Source organism: Dermacentor andersoni, chromosome 9 (genome assembly GCF_023375885.2).
Source record: "Dermacentor andersoni chromosome 9, qqDerAnde1_hic_scaffold, whole genome shotgun sequence".
NCBI lineage: Eukaryota > Metazoa > Arthropoda > Arachnida > Ixodida > Ixodidae > Dermacentor > Dermacentor andersoni.
The window spans coordinates 65,471,109-65,492,819 of NC_092822.1; the positions used below are offsets into that span (position 1 = coordinate 65,471,109).

Consider the following 21,711-nt stretch of genomic DNA (forward strand, 5'->3'; position numbering starts at 1 on the left):
CAGTTGCAAGCATCTTGCCAGCAGAGAGCCGAGTCTTTGGTTGGATAAGGGCTGCTATGCCTATTTTACTCTACTGCATGCTTGCTCGTTTCGAGTGAGGGGTGTGGCGGTATATCAGTTTCATCACAGGCGACAATGCAATAAAACATACATCCCTTCCTATTGCAAACAGTGCTCAGTCGCTCGCACACATGCATACATGACGGCTTCCGTTCGGCGGTCAAAAGACATGGGACCCATCGGGCAGACACTTTACTGAGTCGTTAGGTCCTTCACGGTTGCCAAATGAGTGCTGCCCTAACTTATGCCTGTTGTAAAACAAATTTCATAAACAATTCAAACAGAAGATTACGAAGGGCTGGGATGTTTTGCTTCACAATGTTCGTCCGTGGGTGACGACCGTGGCTCTCATTTTCAACCTCTTCACAACTTTTCGTGAATTCCTTACACCAGGCAAACACATGCAACCTTAACAGTGTTTGATGCGCAAACTGTGTCGCACATCTGTGTAGAATTTTGGTCAGTTATACACACTCATGAGCAAGGAACTTCACAATAGTATGTTGTGCAATTGACAGATGTACCTTTTTCTCAGACATCACATGACAAAATACCGAAACAATGTAACAAGACTGGCCTGCTGCATGACTCCCGACTCACTAACCTAACACACCCTCAAGTGGCAACGCACTACAATCGATAGAACATGCTCTACAACAAAGGTCTCGTTTATATTTGATCCACCCTCGTATGTTGTACGAAACAATCCCGCCATAAATGGGCAGTATGTGTAAATAAATAAACTTATAACCACATAAACAACTAGGCAAAGACTCTATAACATGGTGACCGACCATGCAGGATAAATGCTTCCAGGCCAGGTCCATTCCAAAAAAGCAACAATGCAACGTCAATGGCAGGAACAAGGATTGAAAAAAAAAAAGTGTAAAAAGGGACGGGAGAACGACGACTAGCCGTGGCCTCTTTTAGACACTGACCTTTTCGCTGACGGCACCAGAGAGCTCGGCTGCCTTCTGAGCTGCTATGCTACCAATCTTGACAGCCTGCATTTTCAGAGAAGTGTGCGCAGAAATTAGACTTTCACGACTGTGGTCACACGGAAGAAAAAGAGAGACGGTGGACTTCAATGATTCCTCCAGCTTTGAACTCTTATACTGTGACAGCAGCATTCTCCCACAATGAAGACTACCATGTTATTCTTTTTTTTTTGTCTGCATTTTTCCCCCAAATAATTGTATTCGCTCACTATGGGGAACTAGACAAAAACCCAGAGGTGTTAGGGCGGTTTGTTCGGGGGAAGAAGTGCAAAGTGCATTGTATAAAAATGTAATATTTAAAGTGGTGAAAATAAAAATATGAAGATGGGAACAGCTTAGGCACAAACAGTGTCACCAATACAGGACAGGAGACAGGTACTCGACCTTAAAATAATGCCCTTCGCTGTGGGCTTTCGTACCCTTGTACAATAATACTCCTTACAACTGGTAGGGCTGTTGGGTAGAAACACAACACCTCTGCCACGGAACTCGGAACACGCACACTACAAGCAACCATGAAAGTTTCAGCAAGCACTGAAGTACGTGTAAATAACAGCAGGAAAAGAAGAAAAATCAAAAGTTAGAGAAGCCTATCCTAAATTACAATGGTGGCTCACACCTGCAGAATAATTTAGCCACACAACAGAACTATGCAGCCAATTTCTCATTGTCATAATGAAGCCACTATGTCATAGACAGCTCTCTTACAGTCAGGGAGCACTCTGTCACACATTACATCGACAAGTCCTCTCTGCCTACACTTCTCAGGCGTGCACGCAGGTCTACATATTTTACGGCAAATAACCCTCTACGCAAGGACACTCGCATTTTTTTAGCATGGGTATGTGGTTACAGGAACGCCACAGGCCAAGCCAGGAGTCATATTCAGGTCCGTTGCACGGGCGAACAAACAAGCTTTTTACCACAAAGTTAACATCGCAGCTCGCAAAGCATTGCAAACACTGCCAGAGCCGGATGCAAACACTCACTGAAATGCCCAGTCACACGACGCATTGCTTACAGATCTCAGAGGCCTCACACCTGTGTATGCGTGAATTGTGCAGCATTCTTCAAAAGGCAACTCCAATAAAATTTTGGACCATGTTAGATGCCTAGTTCCAGACAGGGAGAATGCAGAGCCACCTCTGTGCAAAAACATTTCATTTGAAATAGGAGTGGATGCATCATGAAAAGCTAGCAAAAATGTATGTTTTTAATACTGAAAGCCTTTTAAAAAGTGCACCACCATCATCGCTTCCTAGAAATGACGTAGAACCCAAAGCATTCACAATTAGCGTGGCTCTACGGCATGTCAGCACAGATCAAGTTACGCACACAGTGCAGTGAAAATCCAAAATCTCAGAGGTGATGTGCTGGAATTTGCAACACATCCGCTAACCAACAGGTGCATGCATCTCGTATAGTGCTATTTAAAGGCTGTTAATAAAAAAAATATTTACAATTACTAGCCCTGCAGCTTCATCAAGATGGCTTCCACAGTACAGTTGAACGCATTTATGAAGGACACATACTTCTGCGAGACACGGTCATTATGTCAGTAGCTGTATGTAGACTCGGCCTTCAAAACATACAAGAATTCACAATAATGAAGCTGGCCGGCAGCAGTTATGTGTAGACACCACTTTGGTCTGAAAACTAGATTTTCAATATCTTCCTTTTTGCTCCCTGTACCTTTCCAAACCTAGTTGTAAAGTCTTGTAACAAAATAACACACACACCCGATTTGTGCATACCATCAACGATAAGAAAGGAATCTCGCATTATAGTTTGGCCGTACTTTCATGCCCTCTTTGAAAGACCTATTTCAATTTATTTATTATTCCCCCTTTCTCCCCCCCACTTCACGTGTGCTGTGTGTACCCTCGTTTCACTGCAACTGGATGTAAAATGTCCGTACAACAGTATGCAGCTTTTAAAAAAAAGTTTGTCACATATAAAGTCAACAAGTCATAAATGCACTGAAATATTGCTAAACTGACAGATTGTTACATCTGAGATCATTATAAGTGTGTTCGACTGCATGTACGTACTCGCTTGTAACCAATTCAGCCAAAGTGAAATTTCGTTGCAGTTTCAAGTCCCACTGACGATACACATTAACTGGTCAAACTTTTTAAAATGCCAAAGCCCCAACTCGCTATCGTCGCAGTGACTTTAGAAATAGCTCTGAGAAATTATGAGACCAGAATCAAGTCAAGAAACACTCGGAGACTACTTCTAAAATTGTTATCCGCATTTCGTCTCTTCAGTCTTCACCTACCTATTACAGCAGAGTATTGACATAACGAACTCGGATGTAATGACTTGCTGAATATAACAAAGTAAGTTTAAAACTTTTCTCGCCAATATCAGCGTGTAATGAATATATGCTTATATCAAATATCTGATATAACAAAGGCTGTTTTGTTTTTTTTGCCGGAGGAGATTTCATTGCAACGAGGTTCAACTGCACTACCATATTTGCACGATTCTCACACGCCCCCATGACTAATGCGCACCCAAATTTCATAGCTTTAAAGTAAGAAAATAAAAGTGCACCTGATTGTAACACACACCCGATTCATAAAACAAAAATGTAGCACGTCCCCACTTTCGCAATCATAGAAGAGAAGCTTTCTTTTTTTCTTTCTTTTTTCTTTTTTTTGGAATGAGCTGTTATAATAAAAGCTGTGTGTCATCGTCACCATTTGCACTTCACTGACCAGATACCAAGCAAAACATGGGCAGTATTCTCGAGCAAACACTTCTGTAGATACAGTCGCCGACCAATAATTAAAACTCGACGAGGACCGCTAAAACGTCAGAATAATCAGGAGACCGAAATATTGGATTTATGCAAAAAATAATTGCCTTTATTCCACAAGTGGCCAAAAAATCTTTGCTGCATTTATGGATTGTCCCTCAGTCACTTTTGGAGATACCTTTAATTTCGCGTGACTATGGCACAAGACGCAACGGCGTCTAGGAGCACTGGTGGTCGTATACACCGATGCATCCAGAGCCAAGTCGCACAAAATCTTGTAAAAGTGATAGTAACTATGAAAGTGTTTGACCGAGAACACAGGTCGTAGTCGAGCGCAAAATCAACTCGCAGCAACCTTCCCAAAAACATGCTGTGCCGGCAATGATGCTACGTCTGACGGCTCTGACAGTAGGCTGTTGGTAACGCTGTAAATGCAGTTTTGATTTTGTATCAGATTGCAACGTGGAGGCCTTACAGTATTAGGGACCCACTTTCCTGGAAGACGGGTGCATGTTAGATTCGTTAAGTACGCTATGTAGGTAGACAGAAAGTGTGATGAGACAGCAGCATGTTTGAAAGGGAGCGTTTGTCTAGGAGTATTCAAGAAAATGACGCTTCAAATTTAAAACAATAAGAACAGAACCAACGCAACTGAACTCACTCGAACAGAACCTAAAAGACTACAAGATTGCCTAGTAGTAGTGGTAGTTGGCTGTTAAAAGAAAGGCAAAAGGAGGTAGAAAATGAATGGCCATGGGTATCATAACTATCTCACTTCACAATGGACACTTTAACTGTGTCCCAGCCACAAGAAATATGCAGGTGAAAAGAAAAGACCAGGGAAAGTTACAATAAAACAGACATAAAGCATGTATTGCCAAAAATTACGCTTACGTTTTCCGATGCCTTCGATGCTACCTTTGTCGCTCCAGCTGCGAATGTGGCAAATCCCTGCACGAAATGTTATCAGGAAACTCACCATGACTGCACAATTTTTGTCACAATGTAACAGAGCTTCACATGCATGCTCGCAATTTGTTTTCTTCTATATTTTTCAATCTGCAACCCCTAGTACTGTTGACCTTTGATGCAATGAAGCTGCACATTTCATAGCAAATGTTGCTGAGCGAGGTACCTGTACTTTAGTCATGCACATAACTTTACACATCTCAAGGACCAGTTGTTTTGGCTACCATTACCATCTTTGAATGAACATCTACAGAAAAAAAACTCAGGCCAATGCGCACAATATCAGAGAAGAGGGCAGCAGAGAGAGAGAAAGTGGTGCGGGTGAGCAAGCGAGTGAGTGACAGCAAGGTAAACTATTGCACTGGATAGTACTGACAGTGGAACAGACAACAGTATGCGAGATGGAGGAATGAAGTAATAGACTAATGTATGGATGAAGGAAGTGAATTAGTTCTGTTAATTTAAGGTTTTCAAGATGCCTCTGGGTGCTTCTTTACATAGACCTATTGCATGAAACCAAACGAGACGAAACTGAGTTCAATGACATGGCAGCTGGCAAGCTTTACAAAGCCCAACGTCGATGTGCCAACAGGCGACAGCCTTCCAGACATCACAACACTGCACAGGTTTCTGCATTGTCTTTCTCCAACACAGGTACACTGCGTGGCATTTTGGGCTCTGCTCTTGAAGCGAAGTGAGATTGAAACTCACTACAGTGAACATATTTATTATTTGTGATAGTCTTACACTGTACACATTTCATGCCATAGCTACTGATTTAAGAGGCACCAATCAATGTGAATACAGTGGAACCTCATTCATATGTTCTGGAAAAAAAAAATTTGAGGAGAAATGTACTAACTGGAAAAATGTACGATCCGAAGAAACTAAAGAATTGGGCAGACTCAACAGTAGTTGACATCTATGTATAATACGAAGCGTTGCACGAATCGTTGCAGCACGAGATGTCGACGCGTGTCAAGCTGGAGGAGCCCAAACGACCGGGAGAAACATGTTGTCATGCTCCTATCGCATAGTGCTTTAAAACAGTGACGGGTAGCAAGAAATTAAATCAAGCTGACGCTAGCATACAATACCACCAGAGCGAAACATGACGTTTATTTGGCGCCGCCTGCAGCAGGGAACAGCGGCGGGTTTGGGATGTCTATTAAAAACACGCAGTATACCTCCTATGGCAGTTCGCCCCATGCACTGGGGAACAGATAGGTGAAGAAGCTTATCGCCACGAGGTTGGCGGTGATGCTGTAAATACAACACTGACTACCCTGGAGGAGATTTGCTGGAAATGGAATTGGAAACTGGGTGTGTGCCGGCATTTTCACGTGAGACAGGCGGGCGAGTACTGCGGGGAAGCTGCTGCTGCAGCAGGCGGCTCCTGTTCTTGATGGTGCGCGCGCCTTGCGCCTTTCCTTGTTTACATGAGATCTAGCGGACAGAAAAGTTGTCATACGATCACAGTTTGACGATATGCTGAACGTTGGTGCCAAAAGATTGTGTTTTCCGGGAGCATATGAACTGGTAAAAAAGAAAGAAGCGCAGGTGTATAGGGTCATTTTTGGTGCTTTTGATTGCAAGCAATGGCACCAGGAAATTGTACATAGCAGGATGCCCCATATCAAGGAGGTTCTACTGTACACAAAGAGAGGAACACTCCCACCCCTCAACCTCCTCAGCCATTTGTGACAAACTCGCAACAATTTGAAACTTTCCCTTGGACAGAACTGCAGAATTTTGACATCATCTAAAGTCATCTAAACTACAAGATAATTGCAAAATCCAACCTCATACTTTGTAATCGAAGATTTACATAAGTGGTTTCCGATAAGACTGAATACCAACTTTTTTATGAGCTGTTACACGATGTAATATAATGATTACAAACAAATTACTTTTTTTTCCCCCAGTAAGCTTGGTAATTTTTCTCATGGTAAGCCCACGAATTTCACCACGAGGCAACAGCAAATGTTTTGAAACAACCAGTTGACTCCTTTGAAAAACAAAAAAAAAACCTTCTGCCTGCCACGGACAATTCCGTCCAGCTGGACCAAAGTGCCATCAAACTGAGCACTCGGACACTCACCGTGCTGAAGGACGACCAGGCACCGTCGAAGAACTCCTGCGACTGGCTGCGTGGTGGCTCTGAAACTGTGTTGCCAAACCCACTGTAGCGTCCACCTTGGCTGGGCGGCAAGTCTCTGCACAGTCACGCAGGTGGCAGTCTCAACTTCAGGTCGAGCATCAGCTAGCCCTGCCACATCAACGCTGTGGTTTCAGAGCGCTTTCGGAATTCCAGTTTTAGGACAAGCACGAAGTGGCCCAGCCGAATCAACGTTATGAATTTAGAATGACTCTGGCCAAAGGAACACATCTTTCTCTCAAGTGAGAAAGTCGCTGACTCACTCTGGCCGTGTGGCATTCTTTGCTTGGACCCGGGAGAAGAAGTCATCCCTGTGCGAGGCTATCTGCTCCGAGTTGAAGTTGTAGCTGCACGAAAAGACAGTGGGGACAGGGGACGTCAGCTGGAGACGCCAGGAGCAGAGCAATTTCTTGTACAAAAGGTATTACATTGACGCAAATGCCACCGCAGGTAATTTCTTGCATTAATTTTTGTGTTAAATGGATGTCAAAGAGAACGCACACATGAAGTACTTACCGTGAAAAGAGACGTGGGAAGCTGAAAAAGTTGCAAGAACGAAAGATGGATGGCATTGCCACCTTGGAGTTCACGCACCAGCTCACAGTAAGGTCATGAATTTTGACAGCTGCTTGGGCCTAGTTAACTTTTTATCAGTGGAGGTGGATTACATTGTTTTATGAAAGAGCCAGGCACTAGACATTGCAAGTTTCAGAAACTTTTCATGAGCCATGACAGCCTGAATACAACAAAATACTTTGAAATCCATGACCTCACACTCGACGCACTGGCACTCTGTGGTTTAAGCACGAAATTTAATAAATGGAATATTGACCTCTATTTCTTCTTCAAATAATCAACCTTTTACCATGGTGTTAATGAAAATGGAATTTAGAATTAATACTTCATAAGTCTAAACCGATTTATTCTTTCCATTTGGTGTCACTTTAAACTGAAAGGATTGAATGGTAATTCAGGCAGGCTGCTTCTTGTTCAGCAGAAAAACAGCAAAATGACAGGAGAAGGCGTAACATAACAGTGTACTAGACCGACTGGCATCTCAGCCAGTGCCCATTATTTCATGTGTCAAGCACATCACACCTTCACACTTTTCCTTCGCAATCATCACTACTCAATATGTCAGCCATGGATACTCGAGCATCATCGTGTGTTAACAGGTCCACAACCACTTGAAAGCTGCCATTGAGGGACTTGGTGCGTGAAAGCAGTCTGCTAGAGAATGTCTAGCTAGACGCTTGCGATGGCCCGCCTTTATACAGCTGCATCCCGCATATTGGTCTGCATCAAGTAAACATGGCTAACACCTAAACACACTCGTATGTTTGACAGTATTCTTTGATCCTAACATTATTTAGCGCTGTTGTGAGTGAACACGCGCCACATATACGCACATAACATAGAATTCCAGCAACGAAACCACATTCTTGAGGTAAACTCCACTGGTCGTTCCAGTGGAGCTACACAATTTCTTACGTGAATTTGCATCTTCCAAAGGAAAACAAACTGCTTCATGCTTGATCACAGAGGTCGTCAGGTGCATGCTTACACCAAATGCACATTTTCTAAACCTTCCAATTCAAGGCAAGCCTCAAAGACAAGGCACTAGAGTGAGTGATCTACTACAGAGGAAATTGACCAAAAAAAAAAGAAAGCATAGCAGTAAGCATGAATCAACTCTGTAACACGTCACAATTAAGTTTGTGAGTGTCAAGCAAGATCTGTTCCAGACACAATGGTGTCTGGAACAGACCTGGAACCTTTCAATGGTGCAGCTTCATTCAGCAGCTGCATTAATTTTAAAACTGTGTTCGGCCGCTACATTAAATGCAAGCCTTTTTAGGAGATGTTACTGTATCTCTTGAAGACCTTTAGTTTAACGTGTGGGAACACAAGCGTGAAGAAAATTTTGTGAGACAGGGCAACACCTGGTGCACTGTGTTAGACCTGTTCAGGCCAAGACAACTCATTAGTGTACCTCCTGCTGCTTTTGTTTTGCCACATTTCGTCATCCCTAAAGACACCAGAATTGCCCAATGGTTTAAGAAATTAGCTGCGCTAGTCACATGTTTTGGGCGAATTTGGAGGAAGAGGAATCCACCATTTATTCTCAATCAACGATAGTGAGGGGGCAACAATCAGGACAATTTGTACTGAAGAGGAAGCCACGTTCGGTAATATTATAGCTCTGTGACAGCTACAAGGTTTATAACCGCACTCTTAGACATCAACAAAATATGTGGCCACGTCTTCAACCCACCTCTGGTAGCCTCCGCTCCAGTCCTCGGGCCGACTGCCCGAGTCATCGAAGCGCGACGACCCCGTGCCGAAGCTCTGCTTAAGGTCGGGACCTGAGCTGCTCTTGGGGAATGTGCGTGTCACGTGGTGCCGACCAGATGACGTCTCGGCTGACCACGTCTTGCCCTGGGCCTCTGTTGCAATCTGCACGCAGACCATGGGTGTTCAGAGCACATCTCCGAGCATGGCGATTGGAAGCAGGACAACCAGAACAGGAGAGGTTGCTACATTTGTTTGCAGAAAACTCGCTAGACAACATTTTTGGCATGAGCACAAGTCAATAACAATGGTGTTTACCATGAAGAGGGTTAGCAATTTAACAAAGCCATAAGGGCGTATTACACACAGAAGTGAGGCTATGCAAGAAGCTATAACAAGAAAAAAAAGGCAGATTGTCAGTGATCATGAAATAAGTATAATGATAAGAAAAACTGTTCCAGTGGGTTATCCTCTAAAACTAAACTTGCCAGTAGCAGCTTTCATCTCCAATGACAAGAAAGAAGGCTTCTTTAAGTGCAACAGAACTAAGGAAGCACAGCCATCTAAGCTTTTAATAACTTCATAGGAGTATTGACTAGCATGACATCAGAACTGTGTCACAAAGGATCTGTGAAAGCAATGAGGGTAAGCGCATGTGTGTAGATCGTCTTCCTATCTGAACATTGTCTGATAGGCTATACCAATCAGTCCACTACTCCTGTTTATCAGCTAATCTATTACTTGTAAGCCTTTACAGTAACCACTATATGCACTCGAGAGCCATGGCAGATGACAAATGCAGCAGATGGGAGCTATGCTGTGCTCCCTTAAAAGCATGTCTATGCGTTCCTGCTTGCTTTGCAAGTGGATAGGCAGCAGGGGCTATACCAAGCTGAATGGAATGGCCTAGCAGACAATTCTCTGGCAAGATAATGAACTCCATGTATGAGCTAACCATTGCTGCATTTATGGGTGTGCGCGGTGATGCGGCTCTGGCCGTCATGTCAGTTGACACTTCCATAACACTTTAATATTAAAACTTGGGGAGCTGTACAGCAATGTCTACGAAAAGTCCTTGTACACTTGGAATGAAGCCACATTTTTGTAAAGAAATGTAGCAGTCAAAATACTGTGAATGTAGACAGTCACCAAGGAAACACTGTTTTTGAGCCACAGGCAACCACACACATTGAAAACAGCCCCAAACACATTCACTTATGCTTGCCTCATGTAGTCACTGGCATTTTCTATCACTGAAAAGTGTGCTCTGTGGAATCCTGGCAACGTTGAGCTCTCTTACTTTAGTTTGAGCTCTTCTTTCATGTCCTTACTCTGTGCAATGACCTTTCTCCACTTCACATGAGCGTTCTTGAATATGGCATTTGGAACTGTTCCCAGACAGTAGCTATGGCAATCAGCAATATCAGGTGATGACCACAACACAAGCTCTGCGTAGTTCTGCACATGCAGTTGGGACTGCAAACTTTACGCTGCCACTCGACAGTGCTTCTAAACATGTTGCACTGCGTGGGACAGCCAATCATGCTGCAAAGAACTCCACTCATTACAGCCAAGCAGCCATACCTTGTCCCTGTAGAGTGCAGCAGCCTTGGAGTCATAGCGCTGGGCCAGGGGCGCGGTGGGGTCCCAGTCCAGCTGGGCCTCGAGGAAGCGACGCGCCTTGTCGTTGCCGCCCACACGCATCTTCTCTAGCTCCAGGTCTTTCCACTTGTCCATCGTGATGGACCGCACGAAACTGCACATAACAGAATGAAATAGGGACGCGCTTCTGTAATTGGTATTTCTAGAAGTGCAGTCCATGGTACACTCAGGTGTCTGCAAAAGTTCCAAGTAGGTTATCAAAGTTGGCTTTGTGTCACAATCTCACAATAATGCCGATGACACCAGCAGGTCTGGTTTTCCAAGACCAACTTTAGTAATATCAAATTAAAATGGTAGTGACTACAGTGACGGGGCCCGGTACTTTAACACCTGCACTACAGTGACGGGGCCCTGCACTTTAACATCAGCACTGTAGTGACGGGGCCCTTCACTTTAACAACACTGTAGCGACGGGGCCGTCACTATAACGATGTCGGTATTCGGGGTATTGGGGGGGAGGACTTACGGAGTCGCCATCTTTCGGAAGTGCCTCACTTGCGTAGCAATGTGCGTAGTCTGAGGGATAACGCTGCGCACTCCGCATAGGTTTGGCCATTGGCGCTAAATAAACATACTACGCGGGAGCTCTCCTGGACATGTTTGCAAGTACTCTTGAAATGACAGAAGCATCTTACCTTTAAAATAATAATCTTGGACAAACAGAAGGCACAGAATGGTTCACAGACGCTATCTTTTCACTTACTACGTACGGTAAGCTGGGACACTGCGAGCGGTCGCCGCGATCGATTCCCCCGAACCGGTTTCTTGCGTTAAAGGTTGCAATCGCTGAGAGGAAACTATGTGAAGTATGTTCTTATAGTGGGCCGTCTGCGTAACGAAATGGAGCATCACAGAATGAAGCTTCAATGCAGCGATCGCACGGGTTCGCGGTGACCGACTGCCCGTCTGCATGCATGTCCGCACACAATGTTTCGCTTTCACTGCGAGAGCGTTTTCGCACCGTGCCGTGAGCTTTATGCCGTAGTATATGAGCATTTGACCGTATGCAAGCAACCATTGTTGCATGTACACTATCAGAGCTGTTCAAAAATAATTTCGTTATAGCTAGGGACTTCGATGTCTATACGGTGACTTGTACTGTGCCGTCGCGATAATTCAGTGTTTTCTTTTTCTTTTCTTCTGCAGTCTTCGAAGCTTCAATATCATTATTTCTCAAGTTGCATCGCACTGGATGCCTATCGGTCTTCTAAGCGAGCTGCTGCTTCTTTTTCCTAATCCAGTACAGTATCCATTGTCTGGTGCTACACATGCAAGCATCAACATATGCCATGCCTTTTTTTAATGCACTTTGTACCGTTCTCTTTCCACTCCAGTAAACTTTGTTTCTTTATTATCATCATCATAGGTGTTACAGTGCATACGCAAAAGTCTGTTGGACCCAATAGCCGCAGGCTAGTGGATGGGTCCGGATGCAAAATATAATACACATTCGGTACAAGCATAGGGGGATCAATGCAGAGGATGAATGCAACACATTAGCACATTAAAAACAGAAAAAAAAAGAATTTTTTACAGCATGCATAAAAATTATCACCAGTTACACAAATGGTCGCCGAGTGGGCCTAGCCAGGTGACGTTGAGTTTGCTTACGTCTATAGTGGACCAAATAAAGTTGTTTCACTCACTCCCTCACCAGTTACATAAATTATCAAATAGCAAAGAGAACGCCAAGCAAGAATACAGGCACCAAATCAGTGGTTTATAGCTCATAAATATGATCGTAGTGCTTTACTGAAATTTTGTGCTTTTATTTTTGAGGGTATGTTCTTCCATGTCTCCAAAGGCTATCAGGGGACACAAGATTGGTGAAAAAGAAATTGAAGTCGCTCCTGAGAAAGTTCCTTCAGCAGTTCTGGACGACAGAGTTGAGATAGGTGAAATCCGGAACAATTCACCGATGATGGGCGGGCCGCACTCACTGCAACAGTCACTCAGAAGCGCAATCATAGTTTGTGGACATGCAGTGCATGCCGGCAAAGGGTTCATGATAACGCCATTGGGTGTGACATGTGCCTGAAGTGGCTGCACTTTAAATATGTGTCTGTCACATCTACGCCAAAAAGTAAGGTGTGGTTTTGGTGGAATTGTGTGAAATTTTCGAAATTATGCAGTTTTTTTCAATATGGGCGTGTTCAGACTACGCTAATCAAAGTCCTATACCATTTTCTTTGTTTTCTGTAGAATTTTATACGTGATGGGCGAATATGTTGACACAAAGGAATAACCCTTAGCTGCATGAAACGCTCTAGTTTTCTTGGGAAAACGTTTTATACGACAAGAAATCGAGCATGCTATTTTTGCGATTTCGCAAAGTTCCAAGTCTTGGGCCCTCCTGCATGCACAAATTCTTTTGTCATGCTTGAGGATTTTCTCAGTAAGCCTAACAACTTGTATTGTTTCAAACACTAAGTAATATTTCTTTTGTTGTCTTCTTATTCTGGGAAAAATTCCTAAACATTTCTCCACGAGTTACGCGCTACGAAGAAGCCACTTTGCAGCCCAACCTTCACGCAAGATGTATCACTGATCGCTGAGAAAATATTCATGCGCAAAAAAAAAGTATTGTGCATGCAGGAAGGCCCCAAACATGGAACTTAGCGAAATCGCAAGAACGCTATTCTCCACCTTTACCGTTCTTATATCAACATGTCCACATATATGTTCGTATTTTTGTCATATGCCAATGTGGATAAGAGCCGGAACCCGTCTCTGTAGTGTAGATGTTAAAGTGCCGGGCCCCGTCACTGTAGTGCAGATGTTAAAGTGCCGGGCCCCGTCACTGTAGTGCAGATGTTAAAGTACCGGGCCCCGTCACTGTAGTGCAGATGTTAAAGTACCGGGCCCCGTCACTGTAGTCACTACCAATTAAAATACCTTGGCAAACATTTCACATTACATGTCCTGGCCAAAGTGTGATCCTTTCACATGCACAAAGTGTGCGGTAGAATTTACTCTGACTCTACTCTAACATGAGAGAGGGCAACAAAGTCTTAATGGCTCACCTGAGATGTACGCCCAGGCCCCGGTGCTTTCCAGAGCATTCCAGGCAGATCCAAATGCCATAGGTGACGCTGACCCACTGGGGGTTGTGTGCTCCACACTCGAAGCATTTCTGCATGCAGACAGCAGCAGAGAGAGCAGGGAAAAGGTGAGATGAGATGAAGGGCACATTGACGAAGCAGGCTCTGTGGTGTGAAGCTGTTACGATTAGGCAGGAACTTGCAAAACATTTGGAGAAGCATTAACAGGAAATGCTGAAACATTTCAGCCAGAGTGCACTTTTGAAACACTTCGTGTTTCACTGCTACGTTTGCTGTGTAGTTACATGCAGAGCTTTTGAAACAACTAGCGTTTCAATAGCCCCATTACGTGCATGTCTGCTTACTTTGTTGATGCCTACTCTGTGCTAGTGTTTATAATATCTGTATTTATTTTGCAGGAAAAAGGTTGTTTACAAAAGAAAATGAAGGTGTGAATATGTGTAATGCCTTTAGAATCTTGAGCACTAAGACATAACCTAAAAGGGTACCTTTCAGAAATGAGAATACATATTTCCTTAATTATCTTATTGTTCAAAAAAGCAGACTGGTGGGCTAGACTAGTTAGCACTCTATAACAGTAGGCATAGCACAAAAGGGTACGCAGAACAACCAAGGCAATGAAAACACAGCGCTACTAACAATTGATTGTTTATTCACTGCGTCTGGGTCTCCTCTGTCGTCCTGCATGCCCGTTTGTGCTATACATACAGTTATCACATTGTCCCAAGTGCCGCTATTACAAGGGCTTCCTTCTCCACTCTCAATAGCCCCACTGAATAGATACCTGAACTGCTTAGGTAATTGGCAAAATGAGCAAAAGGTAGTTCAACTAACTTAGCTTTACTATCATGAATCGATTTCTTAAAGTCTTCCATCGACAATGGCAACTTCGTCAGTTCTGTATTTCTTGATTTTACTAAAGCCTTTGACCCCATTAATCATAATACATTATTTACTAAACTAGAATCATTTGGTATCACTGGCCCACCTTAAACTTTTTTAAAGAATTACTTACTTGATCCAAGTCTGCACAGGTGGAGTTTACTCAAATGTTAGTCATTAATCAAGGGGTACTGCAGGGCCCAATACTTGGGCCTTTATTGTTTTGTATCTACATTAATGATTTACCTGACTGCATTAATCTTCCTAACGTTGTCCTTTATGCTGACGATACCACCATTTCCATGTAACACAAATCGTTAACAATGCTAATCACTAAAATGAACAACGAATTTACCAATGTTATTCAATTGTGTTCTTTAAAAAAAAACTGCTTTTGAACCAGCTTAAAACTCAGTTTATGATTTTTTAAATCATCTCAAAAAAGTTCTCCCTTATCTACCACAAGTATCCATAGGCCATCACTTAATCCCAGCGGCCAATTGTGTAACTTTCCTTGGCATAAAATTGGACCGTAACTTGAAGTTTAATAATCATACTACTTATGTTAGACAAAAAACTGCTTTTGTAATAGGAGCTCTCATTAAATCTCGTCTATTTTTTTCTGTTCACGCCATATTGTCTTTATACTTCACCTTCACACATAGTCACATGGAGAAATACATATAAGTGTCACCTTTCGTCTGTACAGCACATTCAGAACCAGACCATTCGCATTATTACCAACAGTTCTTTTTACTCTAATGCTGCTCCGCTCCTTCAGGCTAACTTCATTCTTCCTACATCTGGCTTGTTTAAATTTAATTTACTTATCACTGTTTTTAAATTACTTAACAAGCAGCTCGTGTTTCAACTGATAGATTCTAGGTTGCTCAGAAATACTAATAGCACTAGGTTTGCCCATAATCACAACTTTCTATTACCTAAATGCAACACGAATAATGCCACAATGATTTCCTCCTTCTCAGCAATTCAACTGTGGAATGACTTACCCCATGCTCTTAAATCATCATCATCATCATCCCAGCATGCATTCAAATATGAACTTAATAATTTCATTTTGCATAACTAGTTGTCCTGATTAACTTACTTTGTATATAAAGTGTCTACTTCATTTATTAAATAGGTTGTAACAATTTAGATTGGTAATGAGCAATTCTTTTTCATGTGTGACTCATTGTATAAGAATCCAATATATTCCTTTTCACTACTTCGTTCACTTTTTATTTACTTATATATTGCATAATTTTACACTGCTGTATTAATTAATCATTTTGTACCAATCTTGTTAACCGAAGGTCCTGCTGCAGTGGTTTGACTTTGGGAACCTCGCCTGTATACTATTAACAACCAGCTATGTATCTTGAAAGAATAATAAATTGAAACTGAAAAAATGGTGCACATCATCTGCAAGCCTGTTTACAAGTCTCTTTTTTTATAAAGAGAAACGACCTTTATGATTTCATTTGTTGTTTAGGCTCCGAGGACATGTATAAACTCAATCCTAATTTATTTCTTTTTCTCTTTTTGTTTATTTTGTTTTTAATAGAAACGTTCAGCCGTCCACTCAAAATGAAATGTCTCCATTAGAGTTACGACAATACTATACCTGCCAACGTGTGAACTTTACAATTCATAAAATCTTCCATAAACAACACCAAGAAAAAATGGGGGAGGGGGATAGGACACCTTTTTTAGCCATGTACACAAACTTTTTCAGGAATACGTAAGCCGCTTATTATTGATAATTTACCCTTAGATGCAGCACACAAGCACAAACAAACTTGGCACAGCAAGTACTGACAAACAACAGACTGTTTTTAGATCCCAATGACCTTCTTAGAGGCTTTGGCATTGCTGATTTCGCCTGCTTCAGGAACTTGCCTGTAGAAACGTGCACAACACTAGTGCCCTTCCTACATTCCCTTACAATCATCATCATCATCATCAGCAGCAGCAGCAGCAGCAGCAGCAGCAGCAGCAGCAGCAGCAGCAGCAGCAGCCTGGTTACGCCCACTGCAGGCCAAAGGCCTCTCCCATACTTCTCCAACTACCCCGGTCATGTACTAATTGTGGCCATGTTGTCCCTGCAAACTTCTTAATCTCATCTGCCCACCTAACCTGCTGCCGCCCCCTGCTACGCTTCCAGTCCCTTGGAATCCAGTCCGTAACCCTTAATGACCATCGTTTATCTTCCCTCCTCATTACATGTCCTGCCCATGCCCATTTCTTTTTCTTGCAATCACAAGCCTTCCAATAGAAACTTTGGGAACAGACAAGCAAAACTTATTCACGAACAGAACTTATTTTTCATAAACCTTGACACAAGATTCGTGAAACAAACTCAAGTTCGTGAACTTAACGAAAAACACAGGAGAGTTGGCAGATGCATGATACTAAAATCCAAGGCACACAATGAGGTGAAAACAAAAGATGTAGTGACTCACATTGTTTGAATCTCGAGGCTTCAGGTCTTGTAAGACTCTTCTCGTTCGTGGACTAGCCATGGTGGTCTACCTCTGTGGGGACTAGCTGCCTGTAAAGACAACGAGCAAAAGCAGTTAAAACAAAGCAACTCGCACAGCTTCAAGAAAGGATAAAAAAAAAAGTAAGAGAGGGAATGTGTGAACAAATGAAAAGCTAACAGAGCAAAAGTATTTGTTAATGAAGTTACAGCAAAGAACAAAAAACAAAAAAAAGGTACATTATCATTGAAAATAATAAAGAACAGCAAACACAGTAGCATTACGGAAAACAAAGCAAATGGTTACTCAAGAAAAGGTAACTAAAATACAGCCACAACCAAAGCGAAAAGCAAACGACTCATTCACATGCCCAGATAATGTACTTGAAAGCAACTTGCACAACCTTCGTGTACTCCATCCACACCCTCAGCGAAGTTTTTCAAACAAGGGTCACTAAAGCCAAAGAATAAAGTGCTTTAGACTGATAAAGTATTCTTTAAAAACTCTATCGTAGTTAATTTCACGATAATAGGTCAATTATTAGAATAGAAAATGAAGCTCAAAGATTTATTTCCTGAATTTCGCGCTTAAATGCCGGTACATCAGTCTTTGGCTTCTTCAGAGGTCAGTGTAGTTGATTTTTACCACTAACGAATTATAACTGGGCCTTATCAGACACTGCCAAAATCCACGGTCTCACAATGAGTTGGTGCAGGAACTTGGCAGTACGACATTTTTTAAATTTTTATTATTATTAGTTCTTTTTTTAAAAGGGTAATTTACTGGTACAGAACTAAATTCTTTTAGTGCCCCTTTAAACTTCCCCACTCACCCTAAAACATACCCCGGCGTGGCCAGCAAGGAGCTATGCACTATGCACACAGCCTGAAAGCAGACACAAATCTTAACCCCCTGCTTAAAACATTTACATATGTTCCATCAGCCATGCAGCACAGCAGACTGCAACAGATGGTTGCACACTGAGTATGCAAATGGAAACCACATAGTATGCAGAACACTTCCAAACATATTGCACATCTGTGCTAGCACTAATTTCCACATTTACCCGCACAAACGCAAGTTAAGCATCTCGTAGATTAGTCTGCGACATTGCTCAAGCTGGCGTGATGTTCAAAGCAGCGGCAATGACATCAATCAGGGTCGTCAACCGCGTCGAAGAGAGCTCAGTGTCATTCACTGCCACAAGTTAAAAAGTCACTAGACTGTGACCCGTAAGCACTACTACTTTTTTTTTTTCTGAGCGTACCAAAAGTGCGTCGCTGTGCACTTAACCAGAGCGACACCAGAATGCAACATAAGGAACAAGCGAGCTGAGTGTTGTGGCATGTGTGACAACATTATAAAAGCAGTATCCATTAAGAAGACCTTCCTGGCAACCTGACAGGTAAAGGCAGATGTTGGGGGACGCATAGGAATATGACAGGGCATGCACAAGGAATTCCAGCAGGTTTAACTGCAAGTTTGCGGGTAGGCAGGCTCCACCTGGCATAATGCTCAAAGGAGGTGCAAAGACACTGTTCAGGAGGTCATAACATTAAAGGCAGGGTCATCGACCGTGGTGAGGTGAGCTCCATGTCAGTCACTGCCACGAGCCAAGAGGCCACCAGACGGTCACCCGGAAGCACTGCAGCGCTTTCGGCTTGGGCGTATCAAAAGTGCTTCTCGCTGCACAGTTTACAATCCCCGCACCAGAGGCACAACAGGATGAACCAACGCGCAGAAACTCTGTAGCACGTGTGACAACATTACAAAAGCCCTCTCCATTAGGCAGCCCTTCACGGCCGACAGGTCAAGGCAGACATTGGGGACGTGTTGGTGGATGACAGAGCACGCACGAGAAATTCCAGCCGGTACAACAACAACAGAGGGCGGCGGCTGCTGCGAGAGGTGGCAGGTTGGGCGTTGCGGCCGCAAGAACGTGCGTTTGGGAAAAGAAAGTAAATAGCCAAAGACCAGCACGAACACAGCCGGAGGCATCGACGTCACCACCATCACGACGACGACGGCGGCGACGAATACGTCACTCGCGGTTCGCCGCATCTGTTTCGGGCGAACGAGGCCCTTTCTTTTTTTTCTTCTTTCTGTCCACAAAGATTACAAGAACAGCTACGAGCCACGGCGTTTTATGACACTTCCGTTTATGTCGCTCGTGATCGCGCACGCCCTTTTCTTTTTTTATTTGTTTTTCAGGTTTCAACTTCGATTAGTTCCGGACTTGTGTTTAACACTGAAACTTCGAGCGTCGTTCGCGTGCTAGCATATTTGCAAGAACATCGACTAAAGGTTGAGAAAAGGAAGGAAGTCAAAGTACAACAATCGCGTGCGCGACATTTACGGCATCACACTATCAGTCGGCAGTTATCAACACTGCCTATTTCTTTCTTTTTTATCGCGAACTCGCAGGTGCTGTATCTTTGCCACAAAGCGCTTTTCATCTCTATCATCACCTCTTCGTCGCAATTCAAGAGCAAGCGACAACAACCAGCCGTTCCTAAAACGAAAATATCGCGCTTTTGTTTGTGGCAACTACACCAGCCGAATAATTTCGTCTGCCAGTTCTCGGAACACGACGCACTGCGCGTTCCGAAACTCAAACCGAAGTGAAACTGCTCGGCTGACGATCGCAGTAATTTCGCTGCTGCAGATTTGACAGCACGTTGCGGACGGCTTGGTGATATTTTCGCTTGGCAGAACAGTAAGTCCTCGTAAAGGCCACGCAAAGCTGATTACGAAAGGCCCCTTACTCGAAAAATGACGTCACGGCGAGACCGGTCGCAGTGAAGATGTGCTCCGATTTCGAGATGGGATGAACGCCTAATCGAAAGTGATAAAAAAACGTCTGGAACTCCACATTCGCCCGACACGGCCTCTGTCTCCATATCGAAACGAGGAACTGCCAAGGATAAATAGAATCCCCGCATCCCGCTGGCTAAAACGTAACGGCCACACGATCGCATCGGGCGCGCTGCCACAGATATCGGTATTCAAAGCGAGAACGAGCGACGCGGGTACCACGACACTTTTGCCTTTTTCTTGTCGCCGCTCTCGTAGGGCGCGCGTGAGAAACAACCGGAAACGGCTTTTCTTTCACCGGTCCGTCTCGATCCAGAGCTCACGGCAGTTTTAATAAGGGAGGGGTGAGGGGAGATGCTGGTCGTTACGTCGCGTTGCTCCCGTTTATTTTTCGAGGAAACGGACGAAACGAGGAGCGCGCTTCTGTACCAATAGCTGCACCTGACCGCGCAGCAGTGACGAATGACTAGCAATTCCAGACACGAACGAGGCAGGTGCCTAACGAAGCCCTCACTGCTCGGATTTGAGTGATTACCGTCCGAGCGTAGCTTGGTGGCCCTTTACACCTGTCAGCTCAGCTGTAACACCTCTCTGCCGCAGCGGACGACACATACTGAAAGACGGACTTCGAGATGCTAACAATGACTGCCGGATAAACCAAGAGTTCGGTGATTTAGAGCGGGAGACGCCGCTTCCGAGACGCAATGACTAGACCAGCCCCAAAACGATTGAATGACCACGACAGCTCGAAGGGAGGCCTGACGTAGCCTCCCTTGGCGAGACAGTTGCCGAGTCCGCTTGACGTCCGCGGCAAATGGGAGCAGTGCAGGGACGAATGGGGGAGCAGTTGACAGGGAACAAAAGATTCGGACCGTCACCACGCGACATCAGTTTTCGAAAAAGACGCTAACTAAATTGTCAAGGATATAAGAGATAAGCAGAATATTCAACTTACAACACGGTCTCTGTGCCAGCACGGACAACTCGGGGAATGGCTGTTGCAGCCGCCGCGACTTGCGGCAACATCACACTAGTTTCGTAGTGCATGCCTTTTTTTTTTAGAATAGAGAATCGTAAACGAGTGTCAAAAACATTTAACCTGCACGTACACTTATATTTATTGAAGTGTGTACTTGCCTTACACAACTATACTGCACTAAAGTAGAATAAGGTTTTGGTTTCGGTTGTAGCGCGCGCGGTCAGCGTTGTAATATGTGCGCTAAATATTCTTCGTGCTTAACATTGCTATAATATGTACTCATCTCGTGATTTATACTCGGTTCTAAACTGCACCGTCAAAACTGCTTAGACATTGTTCCTTTGTGTCAGTATGTGTCATTACAGATGGTCTAATATATGTTTAAATTTTAGTTTTTCAGCATTTATTGAGGCTCTTAATCGCTTACGTATCTTTAAAGATGCTCAGTGCTCTGCAACATCTTGCACTCCTATCCAGCTTCATCGTATCGAATTTACAGTTTCAGACTAAAGAGACGGCCGGTTGAGAGGCTATGGGAAGGGGATCGAATGTGTCAATCATAACGCTCCTGATTAATTCTAACCACAA

General features: G+C 43.6%; 1 protein-coding gene across 4 annotated transcripts in view; it reads right to left on the reverse strand.

The window, feature by feature from the left end:
* ArfGAP1 (ADP-ribosylation factor GTPase-activating protein 1) overlaps window positions 1–21,158 on the reverse strand; it is a 69,466-nt gene extending 48,308 nt beyond the window's left edge. For 3 of the 4 annotated variants that reach the window (XM_050176048.3, XM_050176049.3, XM_050176047.3), the window contains exons 1-9: window positions 21,100–21,158; window positions 17,313–17,401; window positions 13,927–14,036; window positions 10,826–10,997; window positions 9,225–9,406; window positions 7,213–7,296; window positions 6,893–7,007; window positions 4,717–4,773; window positions 999–1,064 (exon numbers count right to left, since the gene is read on the reverse strand). In XM_050176048.3, the coding sequence (XP_050032005.1) occupies window positions 999–1,064; window positions 4,717–4,773; window positions 6,893–7,007; window positions 7,213–7,296; window positions 9,225–9,406; window positions 10,826–10,997; window positions 13,927–14,036; window positions 17,313–17,372 (846 nt within the window). In that variant the 5' untranslated portion in view covers window positions 17,373–17,401; window positions 21,100–21,158. Of the gene's footprint in view, window positions 1–998; window positions 1,065–4,716; window positions 4,774–6,892; window positions 7,008–7,212; window positions 7,297–9,224; window positions 9,407–10,825; window positions 10,998–13,926; window positions 14,037–17,312; window positions 17,402–18,833; window positions 20,088–21,099 lie in introns of those variants that run through there. The other variant, XM_072284206.1, reaches the window with a different exon arrangement.
* Between the last annotated feature and the right edge of the window lie 553 nt (window positions 21,159–21,711).